Genomic DNA, 15611 nt, shown 5'->3' on the forward strand with positions numbered 1-15611 from the left:
AAATATAAGAACATATTTTCCATGTGATTTTGTTTGTAGGAACTTTGAATGCTGTGCAGATGGGCCTAGAAATAGGTTAAAGGTCAGATACCGTCTAGACTTTACCTCTCAGGAACATATATGTTCGCATTCGAGAAATAGAGTAGTGAGCGGGCCTGAAAATGCGACTGGAAAATCACACCATACCAGGGAAAGCTAAAGACTCCTCACAAAAGAACAGATAATAAGAAGAGAGATAATATTTATTTTCAAAAGACTATCACAAGCTCTATAGAGCCGAATTCGCTTTATATGTCAGTAAAGGCTAAGAAAAAAAAAATCAAAACAGTACATTAAGTCAAACACTTAAAATTAAAAGGAATTAAAAAAGCAAAATCACCAAAGATAAAGAGCAAATCAGTAAACTTAACAATTAAATTACAAAACATTGCAGTAAATCAAAAAGAATAAAAACGGCAATAGAGGAAAAGGGGAATTTGGCAAGTACATAATCACGAATTATTATTAAGGTGTTCCAGAATAAAGGGTATAAAACTTTTACGAAACCTTTCTGTAACAGCATGGATCGGAGAGTAAGTTGGGATTGCTAAGGAGGCTGACCGGGGGAGTCGGAGTCTAATGGGATTGTGAAAATCAGGGAGTAAGTCCTCAGTACAGGGATTGGAAATGACTGATTTAGCGAAAAGCAGGCAAATTTTTTCTCTCCTTTCTTTTAAGGTGGTAATGCGTGCAGCTTTAAGGAGGAAGGAGTATAGAATTTTGCATTCTTTGTAAATGATCCTGAGCTAACGCTTTTGGACCGACTCAAAAGGAATCATACCACGTTCTACATCGTAAAATCAGAAATCCGATTATGCCCAATTGATGGATTGATACCAAATTGGTATTGATGCCTCTTTTCCTATTATCGAATGATAGTATAGCTGTCGTCTTTCGACAACTATAGCATAACTTCACTGTTGATGCATTAAAGCTATAGGACTGTAGAAAAGTAATATACCAATTTCCCTATAATATACCTATTTTCCTATGTTGCATGATAAGCAGTCCGATCGGATGTAAAATATGACAAACTAAAGGCAGGAATTTAGTTGTCACTTATCAGAACTTATCTCACTTATTTTACATATTTTCAAAATTCAGGGAGGAAATTTTTCTGTCTTGACTATTTTGCAATTTAAAAAAATGTAGATCAAATTTCTGCATTGAAACATTAAAACTATAGGGCTTCAGAAAAATAATATACCAAAAATTTGCGCACAGGGCTTGAAACTTACGGTAAAGTATTATGGTAAGGGTGAACATATTGACACCTAAATAACCGCACGTACGCGGTAGCTATAAATCTAGTATTGAAATTAGGGTTCAGTGGCGTAATTTGCTATGAGACAGGAGTGTAACTGCCCTCCCAGACCTTTTAACCCCCCCCCCCCCTCCATACTTAATTTCTAAGTATATGCCCGCGACTAATAATACACTAAATCCTGCTTGTGTTTACTGTATTTCAGCGTATGTTGTTGACGATTTCATTCTTAATATGTTCAATCATGTCAAAATATTCATACAGGCATCATTCATAAAAAAGAATCTGTAAGATTACGCAGTCGATTTAGTTTTGTAGTCTTTTTGTACTGCGGATAGAATAAAAACTTGGATAGAATAAAAACTAAATAGAGTAAAAAACTCGGTTTTGGTTTACTTGAAACAACTTAAATTGCCATCTAGCAGGTAAAGCAGTAACTCGTTATATCATGAATAATTTATTTATATATCAAATATTTCAAAAACAGAAATACCAAGAACAAACTAAAGCCCAGTTCCTATATATGCTTTGTTACAATTTCAGTTTTAAGACTTATAACCCAAATACAGTTTTGTAAATTTAAGTCAATCAGTGGAAAGGTTTATAAATATGATCACTTTAATCAAGAAATTATGTTATTGGCCGAAGTTGAGAGCAGTGATTGACATAATCCTTCTACCGTCAGAACTGCCTATAAATATCATGGGATTTGACTTTAGAAATGTTCACTTACATCTCACTTAGGGTATGGCACTAAACTATTTATATACCGTCTTCGCCACAATGCAAGCCTTTCATCCATTTTGCACTGTGTATGTCATCAGGAAAATCTTCTCTTTTATGTACGCAAGCTCAACCTTTTCCATTCGAGGGTAGAAAAAGTTAGATATTACTTATAACAGGAAATAAGACGGAAGAAAAAGCTGTAACATTTTTTGTGTGGTTAAAATAAAAAGAAATATGTTTCATTGGATAGTGGAAGGGTAATAGCACTTATCGCATGCACGTTTCCTCTACACTTTTTTTGTCGAGAAAAGTAAACTAAAGGATTAAGGAGCTAAATTTTAACTTTTCTAAAGGTAGTAGGTAACCCTATTTATTATTTAGGAGGAACAGAATTTGTATTAATACATTAAAAATTCGTTAGGGAACTTGTCTCAAATTTCTTTCTCAATTGGGATTCTAAGTCCCTTTAACCACCAGGATAGTTTTCTTTTTTACCCTGTTTAATTATTTACTTGCAGGATCCCGTGATGTAATTGCCTACCCGCCAACTTGCCTTGAGAGGGGTAAAAAGTACAAAGTTCGAATAGAATTCAAGAGCTACGACACACAAGGAGAACAACCAAGGGCATCCGTTCTGATTGACTCGGTAAGATTTGGCTCCACTCCTTTAACGTGAAATTTTTATAATATACTACACATTGCTATTGACAACCCATTGCAGGTCCATCTTCGATATTGCAGCACCATGTCTACTCGGTAAGGTTTTGCTCCACTCCTTTCACATGAAATTTTGATAATATATTATACACTGCTACTGGCAACTCATTGCAGCACCAAGTCACCATCGTTGATATTACAGCACAAAGTCGAATTGGTACACATTTATCGACAACTCATTGCAGCACCCATGTATGAACAAAGTTCCAAAGCTGCAAGTAAGTAACAGAATTCGACATAACTCAAAAAGCTGTCGATACCTTAGCAGCACAACTTGTGTTTTGGCAGCTTTTCCTTGAGCAAAAAGTATTTGTATATATGAAAATGGCATTTTCAAACTAAATCTGCCCGCAAATTTGAAAACTGCCAAGTAGCATTGCTACACTTTTTCCATGGCGGGCAGCACCAATCCAATGTCGCCGACATTGCAGCACCAAGTCCACTCGGTAAGATTTTGCTCCACTCGTTTAGTATCGATTATATATTATACACTGCTATTGACAATTCTTTGCGGCACCAAGCCACCATCGTTGATATTACAGCACCAAGTCGACTTGGTACACTTTCATTGACAACTCATTGCAGCACCCATGTATGGACAAAGTTCCAAAGCTGCAAGTAGCAAAATTTGACAGAATTCAAAAAGGTGTCGACACTTTAGCAGCACAACTTGGGTTTTGGCATATTTTATTTGAGCAAAAAGTATTTTTATATGTGGAAATGGTAATTTCAGACAAAATCTGCCAACAAATTTGAAAACTGTCGAGTAGCATTGCTATATTTTTTCCATGGCGGGCAGCACCAAGCCACTGTCGTCGACATCGCAGCACCAAGTCGACTCGGTAAGATTTTGCTCCACTTGTTTAATGCGAAATTTTGATAAAACATTGCACACTACTATCGACAACTCAGTGCAGCACCAAGCCACCCTAAGCCAACACATCTGCGTACGGTCCGCCTCAGTTCTACTTTTTTTAGGGTTTCACTCTTCACAACCTCCCATGAAGCCAAACAGCCATGCTCACTTTAATTTTTTTCATGATCCTCCACCTATTCGAAGACGCCCTATTTTTCGCTTGGCTCCAACTCGTTTGCCAAAGACTAAGATTTTGGAAAGCCATCGCCTTTCATAAACTAGGCCTAGCCATTTTAATCTTATTATGGCACTTGGCCGTCGGCCAAGTGCCATATAGCGATCGCAGTTTCCATCCGTCGGTCGGTCTGTCGGTTCCGGTTTTTCTGGTTTGGGCACTTCCAGATAAGCTAGGACGATGAAAGTTGGCAGGCATATCAGGGACCGGACCAGATTAAATTAGAAATTGTCGCTTCCCCGATTCGACCATCTGGGGGGATGGAATGTTCCATCCCCCCAGATGGTTAACTCGGAAAAATTAGAAAATTGAGGTATTTTTAACTTACGAACGAGTTATCGGATCTTAATCAAGTTTTTTATTTAGAAGGATCTCGTGTTTCAGAGTTCTTATTTTAAATCCCGACGGGATTCGGTGACATTGAGGGGAATTGGAGCGGAAACCGAAAATCTTGGAAAACGCATGGAGTGGAGAGATCGGGATGAGACTTGGTGGGAAGAATAAGCACAAGTCCTAGATATGTGATTGACATAACCGGATCGGATCCGCTCTCGTTGGGAGAGTTGGAGGGTGGGGGGTTCCAGTGCTTTGGCGATTTCGGTGCATTCTGGACATTGATAACAGTCGTTTCGCCGATTTGACCACCTGAGGGGGCTGGAGGGAGGGGAAATCGTGAAAATTGAGGTATGTTTATCTTACGAATTGGTGATCGGATCTTAATGAAACTTGATATATAGAAAGATCTAATGTCTCCGATGCTCCATTTTCAATTCTGATAGGATCCGGGGACATTGGGGGTGGAGGGGGGGGGGGCGGAAATCTTGGAAACCGGAAATCTTGGAAAAAGCTCAGAGTGGAGAGATCGGGATGAAACTTGATGGGAAGAATGAACACAAGTTCTAGATATGTGACTGACATATCTGGACCGGACCTGATCTCTTTGGGGGAGTTCGGGCGATTTCTAGTGCTTTGGCGAGCTGGGTGCTTTTTGACATGCTAGGACCTCGTCACAAGTGCCGTATGATCTCTTGGCTCTTGTGTTCATTATAGTAATAGAAGGTGAGATTGAACCATATTTTTCGTACAGCTGAACGTCTTATGAATACGATCATTAAAACATATACCCAAACACGAAGATGTTCCTATGGGATTGAAGATCAGTATTGAGAAAAAAATCTCAGGATCGAGAAGGAAATCTCAGTATCGATCAGAAAATCTCAGTATCGAGAGGAAAATCTCAGTATCGAGAAGTAAATCTCAGTATCGAGAAAAAAATCTCAGTATCGAGAAGAAAATCTCAGCATTGAGAAGAAAATCTAAGTATCGAGAAGAAAATCTCACTCGACGGGACTTTTGAAGAGCGTCGACCACGCGGAAGACCTCGAAAGAGGAAGAATGACAACCATGGTCGGCAGTATATCAGCCACCTTTCTTGAATTCCTACCTTTATTAGGTAGAAACAAATAATTGAAGAAAAAAACGGGTTTAATTTTTTTAAATAAAGCAGTGACAACAAAATAAAATAAAAACTACACTTTAACTAACAAAAAATAAAAATACTCCGAATATTTCGGCCCCACCTCCGGGAGCCTTTCTCAACGGGAAAAAAAAACAAAAAGGGAGAAAATTACAACAATTTAAGACTATTTTTAAGACATTTTAAAAATGCCACGACAACTAAACCAAACTAAAAATGTAAACAATCAAATATAAAAGAAACAAGAACTCACATTTTTAAAACAAACAACTCCCGCACTTGACTGTAACTTTAGAAAAAACTGCAATAATTGTTTCTATTGGCACTTTCCTCTGCCACAATCGCTGTATAAATGGGGATATTTTTAAAACAAACACTCCCGCACTTGACTGTAACTTTAGAAAAAACTGCAATAATTGTTTCTATTGGCACTTTCCTCTGCCACAATCGCTGTATAAATGGGGATATTTTTAAAACAAACCATTATACAGCGATAATGCTGTATAACCCCATTTATACAGCGATTGTGGCAGAGGAAAGTGCCAATAGAAACAATTATTGCAGTTTTTTTCTAAAGTTACAGTCAAGTGCGGGAGTGTTTGTTTTAAAAATGTGAGTTCTTGTTTCTTTTATATTTGATTGTTTATATTTTTAGTTTGGTTTAGTTGTCGTGGCATTTTTAAAATGTCTTAAAATAGTCTTAAATTGTTGTAATTTTCTCCCTTTTTGTTTTTTTTTTCCCCGTTTGAGAAAGGCTCCCGGAGGTGGGGCCGAAATATTCGGAGTATTTTTATTTTTTGTTAGTTAAAGTGTAGTTTTTATTTTATTTTGTTGTCACTGCTTTATTTAAAAAAATTAAACCCGTTGTTTTTCTTCAATTATTTGTTTCGTAAATGGAAAAGCAGTGTGGTCTAAGAAATTATTTATTAGGTAGGGATTAAAAAAGGAGCAGAGATCAATATAGAACCGCTCCACCCTGGAGTCTGAAAGAACTAGTTGCCTAAAATCTGATTTTCTGTAATTGAATTCTTTTTTTTTTTTTTTTTATGCACATATGGATTTTATCTGAAACATTAAATGCAAAGCTATTAATTTAAAGAAACATTAAAAGAAACTATTAATAAAAAACAAGGAAACATTAAAACATTAAAAGAAACTATTAATATAAAACAAGGAAACATTAAAACATTAAAAGAAACTATTAATAGAAAACAAGTGCAATGAAAATGTAGGCTTTTGCTTTTCAGTTTAGATTCATGCATCTTCTTCCATAAATTATTAAGACGTCATAGATACCAAAAAACGTCTCTAACCGTAGACCGTTGTTCAAAATTTTATTTTGCTATGCAATATGATTCTTGGTGTCGCTTTTTTATGCCTTTTGCTTTAGCTATTGCGATTCTACTTTCGCTTGCTTTCTAATCATTTTTATAAAAAAATAGCGAAGAAGAGAAAAAGAGGACAATAAAAGCCAGTAAAAAAATTAAAAAAAAAACTTTGCAAATATTTCAGTCAAGACCTCCGCTTGACCGATATAATACTTTATCTGGCAAGCGATTAGCTTTTAAACGAAAGAGGAAAATGTGAAATGGTATTCAGTTTTGTTTTTTATCTCAGTTACCCTCTCACTGTTACCCTGAAAGGGTCATCTTATTTTAGTTTGTATTTGTTTTAAGGTTTGGCTTTTATATTTTTATCGGTATTGTTTCTGCACTGAGGACGGTCAAGTGGAGGTATTGACCGAAATATTTGCGTAGTTTTTCTAATTTTTTCACTGGCTGTTATTGTTCTCGTTTTCTCTTCTTCACAATTTTTTGATTTGTCATGATTAGCCAGTGTGGTCTCAATAATTATTTTATCACATTTATTTGAGCTTCGTTTTTATTGATTATCCTCTTTTTCATGCCATTCACTTTAGCTTTTGTAGCTGGGTTATCAAAAAGAGCATGCAATTGTCTTCCCAAGCCGGTATGACAAGCAGTGGCGTAATTTCGTCAAAATCCTGGGGGGAGGGGGGGGGAGCTGGAGCCAATTTTCCCAAATGAAGTAAAAATGACAGTAAAAACTGAAAAATGAGCCATTTGGTACCATGAAAGTACTATATAGTACTATAAAGATACCATAAAGACACTTTATAGTATTATAAAGGTAAATATATACTTAAGAAAACTAATCCGTTTCTGTGATGCTTGAATTATGCAGGCATATGTTAGTCTTGAAAAGGTTTTTGAAGACGCTAAATTTAAGCTGGAGAAATTTCATAAATCTGGTCGGGAGGTGGGGACAAACCGATGTCTGGGGGCAGTCCCCCCTGCCCTATAGCAAATTACACCCCTGATGACAAGTCAGTTATTCCTCTGTTATTAAGACTACAACTTCGTTTTTTCCCTCTATTATTTTGTCTGTTTTTTTTTCTTTGGAAAAACTGTAAACCTGAAATGTAATTTTTGGCAATACGAAACTTTTTTTTTACTCCAGATATTGATTTTTGTTTTATTTGACAGCTAATGATATCCCATTCAGATAGCCCTAGCCTTAGGTCTTTGTCAATGAAACGCCTTCTATAACACTTTATTAGAAGTAACGCTCTTTCTCTTACTTGTATGTCTGTTTCGAATTTTTATGATTGACGTGATGTACAAAATTTTTAATTACGTTTATACATCGGGCTATAATGCTTTCATTTATGCGTAGATTGGGTAAATTCCTCGCGCAGATGCTGTTCTATTCTTTCTTGGAGACCAAGCCACGAACCTTCTATGCTTCTTTCTTAGAAATATTTCTACTAGAATTATCCGTATTGCTTGCTCAGAAAAAGACTTTGACAAGTTAATCCACTTAGAAAAGAAACACAGCATACTCCCTGTAACATAAATTTCAGCTTTTGAACAGCAACGCTCTCTGTGCTGATGTATCAATATGAGTCACGGTATGGACAAAGCAGCTTGAAAAGTGAGTGTAGTGAATTGAAAATAATTATCTGTGATGCATCCTTGATATTCACATAACAGACAGGCTCAAAAATTGTCTGTATCTAGAAAAGATAAAACAACCACTAATGACTAATAAACTAAAGGTAGTCGATGATGCTGTTGGAGGCACATAGTAAGAATGGGAAAAAATCACCCACCATATAATATATAGCGTTAGGTTCTTCTCGGGATCAAAAGATGCAGAGATAGAGAGCAACACTTAGACGTTATTTCTGAAAAGGGTACTGCTTTGTCAAGGTCGTCTGTTGAAAGATCTTTAGTCTAAAGCACTAGAGAGATCATCGTAGAGGGGCGCCGTTGTCGCCTTATGTTCCAGTCGGTGTGGGAATACCTAAGCAAGTATGAATAGAATAATAGTATCTGAAAGTTTAGAATGAAACTTGCATTCTATAAGGGTTCAGTTTGTGGCTGTTTTGTGGCTTGTTTTTACCTTTGTGGCTTCGTTTATTCACGTATGCTAAAATTGTATATAATAAAGTTTGTGGCTATAAAAAAGTTTGTGGCTATAAAAAAGCTTATAAAAAAGTTTGTGGCTTGTTTTTACCTTTGTGGCTTTGTTTATTCACGTTTGCTAAAATTTAAAAATAAATCGTGTAGTGGCATTTTTGTTGTGCCAAAATATAAAAGTCTGTGTCAAGATACATGCCACCAAAGATGATAGCTAAAATTCAAAGGGCACTAATTCTTAAATATGGTTCTGTAAAAATGCTCTAAACCCTTAAGGTATAGGTCGGCGACTTTTTGTTGTAAAAGGGCCAATATTTTACGGGGGGATATTGCGCAGGCTGCGCTTAGGTCACATGTTATTATACTGTATTGTAGTATTGTAGGTATACTATAATGATTAAAGTATATCTAAAATATTTGTATACAAATATCTTAGGTTTAAAAATAAAACTCTTAATGTATATTTTACGACATTTATTGTATTTAGTACAATCAATGAGATTTTTGCTTAAGGCTTATGCCACCAAAGAACCAGTATTTATGGACAGTATGATTCGAATAAAAACAACAAACAAAAGAAAAGAGAAAATTTCTGTCCTAGAAGACCTTGACTGTATTCAGAATCTGTCAAGCAATACAAAGTACTACTTTATGACTTTTCCTTTAGCTCTTTTTCCTTTTCATATAAACGCATTTCTTTTATGTACAGATTGCCTTAATTCCTCGGGCTGATGCTATTCCATTCTTCCACGGAGACCAAGCCGCGGACCTTCGCCTTCAAGAGTACTCTTATAATAGATGCGGAGAGCATTTCTATGGTCTCTACAATGCAAAAGACAATGTCCCTGAAGACTGTAAAAAGTATATCTTCAGCATGGGTATATATACCCTTGGAAGTGGGTTTGGTGAGTACATCTTTTTTGTTTACGTTTGTTTTTTTACTGTCCTTTCGTTCAGAATAATTGAAAAATATATTCAGTGTGACAGTGGGGTCAGTATAAGCCACACACACCCTGGGGCAATAGATCTAAATTGTTCAAATCACCTTTCGTTTATAGATCAGTTCAGAATGGAGAAAAGGAGGGGGGATGTTGAATCAGGACTATTCATTTGGCTAAAAACATTCAAGGATCATTTCCTTGGCCAAGAAGATTACAGATTTTAGATATTTATTGGGAGGGGTATATTGGGCCTGAAAATGGGCAAAAAACTCCTTCGTCTCTGATAAATTTGATACTTGTGTATAAGTACCAGGTCAAGGAGACCCATATGTACAAAAAAAATGTTTTAGGGGCACAGCCCGCCTAAAATGCAGCCCGAAAAGCGTCAACAAACTTTTCTGACTTGAGCCTTATATCTGTAAGTTCTTGTGAACCCAATCCATTGGAAAAACTGCATATAATGTGATTTTGATGATTTTGGAACCCAAAACAGGGCCGAATTTTTTTTTTTTTTTTTAACGACTTTAAACTTACAACTGTAAGCCACTGGACCAAGGAGCCCCTAATATATATGAGATATTTTAAGTTCGCGGGTGATCCGCTGTCCTCGAAAAAAAAACATACATGTTACTAAAGAGGGCCGAAAATTTTATTCTCAGTTTGACTTGAAACTTATATCCCCAAGTCTTTTGGCCAAGGGAACCTCAATTCAAAGACGGATTAAAAAAAAATCTATAGAAAGTGGGTTTGATTCTGTGGCATCTGTGACACATAATGGCAAGTCTAAGACTGTGACTAAATTTCTTAAGCACGTCATAATCCCTATTGCGTCATTTATTAATATGTTTTAGTACTATAAAGGAACTGTATCTGTTATAGTTTTATTCTGTGACTGACAGTGTAGGGGAAATAAACAGACGCAGCTCTAAGGAGAAAACATAGGTGAAGGCTGACTTTCAGTTCTTAGCAGCTTGGGAATATGAACTTTGTCATTAAAAATAACGTAAGGCAGATATGCAATATTAAATGTTCTATAATGATTATTTTTTATTTTAATTGGCCTGTTTGGTTTTTTTATTGATTTTTTAAAATAAATTTTCGTTATTTTAATTAGGCGTGTTTAATTGCCGTTTAATTTTTAGAATGTAATTGCGATCCAACTGGTTCTCTAAGTGGCATCTGTGATCCTCTGGGTGGTGCTTGCCAGTGTAAAGATAATGTCGTCGGCAGACAGTGTGACAAATGTGCCCCTGGAACTTATGGTTTTAGCCCTGAAGGTTGTACCACCTGTGACTGTAACCCAGTAGGATCGCTTGACAATTTCTGTGATGTTTCCACTGGCCAGTGTCGATGTCGTCCAAACACCTATGGTCGTCAATGTGACCAATGCCAACCTGGATATTGGAATTTCCCAAATTGTCAACGATGTGAGTGTAACGGTCATGCTGATATATGTGATGCTAAAACGGGAAAATGTATTGACTGCAGAGATGCGACAGAAGGATATGGATGTGACAGGTAGTAATTATTCCAAGAATATACTTCGTATTAGGAATTTTAACTCGTTATTAAACTGAAGGTTTTTACGCTATGAAACACGGGGGGAGGGGAGATCCATGTACTTTAAAGCACAGTTTTCAGCCGCAGTTTTTCAATTTTGTGATAGGAGTACCCCTCCCCTTTACACAATGTTAACATATGTTAACGAAAATTCCATACTTTTTGTCGGTAGTTGGCATGCATATATATGTTAAGTTAAAAGACAGTTTTGTCCGTAGTTGGCAAATATAAATATGTTAACTTAAAATTAAAACAGTTTTGTTAGTAGTTGGTATACATAAATATGTTAACTTAAAATTAAAACAGTTTTGTTAGTAGTTGGTATACATAAGTATGATAACTTAAAATTAAAACAGTTTTGTTAGTAGTTGGTTTACATAAATATGTTAACTTAAAATTAAAACAGTTTTGTTAGTAGTTGGTATACATAAGTATGATAACTTAAAATTAAAACAGTTTTGTTAGTAGTTGGTATACATAAATATGTTAACTTAAAATTAAAACAGTTTTGTTAGTAGTTGGTATACATAAGTATGATAACTTAAAATTAAAACAGTTTTGTTAGTAGTTGGTATACATAAATATGTTAACTTAAAATTAAAACAGTTTTGTTAGTAGTTGGTATACATAAGTATGATAACTTAAAATTAAAACAGTTTTGTTAGTAGTTGGTATACATAAGTATGATAACTTAAAATTAAAACAGTTTTGTTAGTAGTTGGTATACATAAATATGTTAACTTAAAATTAAAAGAAAAGAAATAGATTGAGGATTTCCTCCGTGAGTCCCAAAACTTTTAAGTTTTAAAGTGTAAAAAGTTATATGAAATTAACTTAAATAAAATACCTAAAGTTGAAAAAGCTGTATAAAGTGTGAATAAAGAATTATATATGATAAAAGTTTTGCTCTAAAAATCGCACTAATATTTTAAATAAAATTTTAACAATTGACACTGAAATGCTTTAAGCCAGGGATGCAAGCATGGGGAGGCGTTTGGATACGTGAAAACTCATGATTTTGGGGTTTGTTCCAAGTATATCTTTTTTTCATATAGTTTGCCTATGGTTTGTTTTCAATGAAAGTTGTGTCTCCCTAAATTTTTGCTTCTTCGTCACACAGCATTTTGTGTTCAAATATTATCCAGTATGTACACAAGGGGCTCTCTTTATATACACGTAGCAGTTAAGAAATGTTTAATACCAGCAGCATTAACAAAACAAGATGTTTTGTCAATAAGATGTTTTTATGCTGCACATATGTTCCAAAAAGGGCATTGATCAAAGGGCTTTTAATGTCAGCAGCATTGGCGAAACAAGATGTTTTGTCAACATGCAACAATTTGTTTTTATGCTGCAAATGTATTCCAAAAAGGGCATTGGCAAAAGGGCATTTGATGTTAGCAACATTGACGAAACAAAATGTTTTGTCAACATGCAACAAGATGTTTTTATGCTTGCAAATATGTTCCGAAAAAGGTATAGACAAAAGGGCATTTAATGCAAGCAGCATTGACAGAATAAGATGCTTTGTCAACATGTGACAAACCGCTCTTATGCTCCATTATATTTTAAAAGGATTGAAATAGAATTTATCTTTTCTTGATCAATGTTTAGACACTAAAGAACCTCTAGATTCTGAAATTTTTTTTATTCAGTAATATTTTAATTTTTTCGTCAAATGAAATTATGTATAATCAAATTCCACATCCTGGGCCCCTCCCAAAATCTCTATTAGATAATGCTATTGGTTCTCGACATACTTCACATATTTTTCAAATCCCCATGTCCTAAAACCACTCTTGAAATGCGTACCTAGAATAGAGGTAACAAAAATTTTATATGGCCAATTTTTCATGTGATTTAATGTGGTCTCTTTTTAGCTGCTTCTCTTTACATTCTCTTTACATAACCAAATTATTCCTAATTGGAATCATATGTTATAAACTGTATTTACATTAGGTATTGTCATTTCTGAACTAATTGATATATTTATTTTGTACTTCATGTAAATATCTTATGATTGTAATTTCTATATTAAACTCATTCTGTTTGGAAACAGTATGGTTTATCCCCTGTTGTGAACTAAAATCTAAAAAAGCAGTATTGTGAACTAAACTTTAGAATAACAAATTTCTTGTTTCGAAACATTAAGACATTTTTAGTTTATTGGATTTCTTGGGTTACTTCCTGTTTAATCGCAACTGAGGATCCAACTCCCCCCCTCTCCTAGTGCCTGGTTATGACCCTAGGCTATATGAAATGTTTTTTTGTGACCGGTTTGTGTTACCAGTTTTGCCGGATTTACCGGTTTGTCTTATATATTTTGGACTCGTTTCTCATCAAAAGCTCGTTCGTAATGCCAATATATTACCAATTTAAAAGTTATTTGACGCAAAGTTCTGTGTCTACTCAAGGGCTATAGCTAGGCATTAGGGGTGATAGTTAAACTTAAAGAGACTCTGCAAATGCAATGAATATAACTTTTCTAAATATTTTGAAGTTTGACTCTGTCTATCAATTCTTCTTTTTAAAACAGTAAAAACTTTAGCGTAAAGAGCGGGGCGTTGATGAGGAAGCAGCCTCTTTCATATACGAAGTAATTTCTGTTCGTTTTAAGTTTAATGTCGCTCCTTACTTTCAGTTAAAAAAACTTGTTTTTTTTATTTAATTTCTGAACGTTTTTGAATCAATGCATGTTTTGATTTTGGCTCTCCGCAGAGGAATAATTAAAACGAAATTTGCATTTTTTTTTTTTTGGCTAAATGGCTTTCTCATAATTTTGATCGAATTATTTTGAGAAAAAAAGAGTGGGGGAGGAAGCCTAGTTGCCCTCCGTTTTTTTGGTTAATTAAAAAGACAACTAGAACTTTTAATTTTTTACGAATATTTTTATTAGTAAAAGATTTACGTAACTTATGAATTAGCTTACGTAAAGAACTTTTGTATTCTCATATTTTTATTATATATATGAGGGGGTTCGCCCCCTTGTCAGATCCTCGCTCTTTACACTAAAGCTTAAATTTTGTCCCGATTCATTAACAATGACCCCAGAATCACAAAAGCCGTAGAATAAATAGTTGAAATTACAAAAAATACTTTAGCGTAAAGAGCGAGGTATTAGGAGGAGGTGAGCCCCTCAAATGGGTAATAATTTCTGTTTGTTTTAAGTTTTAATGCTGTTCCTTACTTCCAGCAGAAAGAACTTTTCATATTTATTTTTTCATTGTTTTTTTTTTAAATAATGCTAGTAAATCCTGCGCTCCCTTCATGGGGATTTTCTTCCCCCATGACAAATTATCGATAAAAAGTTCCCCCAGTATATCCCCCTGTTCTCAACCCCTCTTCGAACCAAAAAAATCCTCCTGAAAACGCCTGTACACTTCCCAATAACTATTACTATATGTAAGCATTGGTCAAAGTTTGTAACTTGTTGCCCCTCCCATGGGGACTCTGGGGGAGTAAGTCGTCCCTAAAGACATAGTTATAAGGTTTTTCGACTACGCTGAATAAAATGGCTATCTCAGAATTTTGATCCGTTGACTTTGGTAAAATCATTAGCGTGGGAGGGGGCCTAGGTGCCCTCCAATTTTTTTGGTCACTGAAAAAGGGCACTAGAACTTTTCATTTCCGGTAGAATGAGCCCTTTTGCAACATTCTAGGACAACTGGGTCGATACGATCACCCCTGGAAAAAAAAAACAAAAAACAAAAAAAAACAAATAAACACGCATCCGTGATCTGCCTTCTGGCAGAAAATACAAAATTCCACATTTTTGTAGATAGGAGCTTGAAACTTCTACAGTAGGGTTCTCTAATACGCTAAATCTCATGGTGCGATTTTCGTTAAGATTCTATGACTTCTAGGGGGCGTTTCCCCCTATTTTCTAAAATAACGCAAATTTTCTCAGGCTCGTAACTTTTGATGGGTAAAACTAAACTTGATGAAACTTAATATAATTAAAATCAGCATTAAAATGCGATTCTTTTGATGTAGGTATTGGTATCAAAATTCCATTTTTTAGAGTTTTGGTTACTATTGAGCCGGGTCGCTCCTTACTACAGTTCGTTACCACGAACTGTTTGAAAAGAGCATAAACTGCACTTTTTTCCTTTTTTTATCTTTTTTTTTCATAGAAAGGGTAGATAATGAATACAGGACCGTATTCAAGACTTGTTCTGGGGGTCTGGGGGGGGGAGGAAGAGTTCCAGAAAAAAGTTCAAAATAACGTATCGAAATTTGTTTATATTCATTTTTGTCACGTTGTTAACCCCCCCCCCCTCCTGCCTGGATACGGTCTTGGATAAATATTAGGAAGAAGGTCTATATATATATATATATATATATATATATATATAT

The 15611-nt window shown here is 35.2% G+C and overlaps 1 protein-coding gene across 2 annotated transcripts in view; it reads left to right on the forward strand.

Moving 5' to 3' along the window:
* The window catches only part of LOC136037782 (laminin subunit beta-1-like), a 142588-nt gene that overhangs the window by 76546 nt on the left and 50431 nt on the right, over nt 1–15611 (forward strand). For both annotated transcript variants that reach the window (XM_065720611.1, XM_065720612.1), the window contains exons 12-14: nt 2548–2675; nt 9464–9659; nt 10838–11213. In XM_065720611.1, the coding sequence (XP_065576683.1) occupies nt 2548–2675; nt 9464–9659; nt 10838–11213 (700 nt within the window). The remainder of the gene's footprint in view (nt 1–2547; nt 2676–9463; nt 9660–10837; nt 11214–15611) is intronic.

Source organism: Artemia franciscana, chromosome 17 (assembly GCF_032884065.1).
Source record: "Artemia franciscana chromosome 17, ASM3288406v1, whole genome shotgun sequence".
Lineage (NCBI taxonomy): Eukaryota > Metazoa > Arthropoda > Branchiopoda > Anostraca > Artemiidae > Artemia > Artemia franciscana.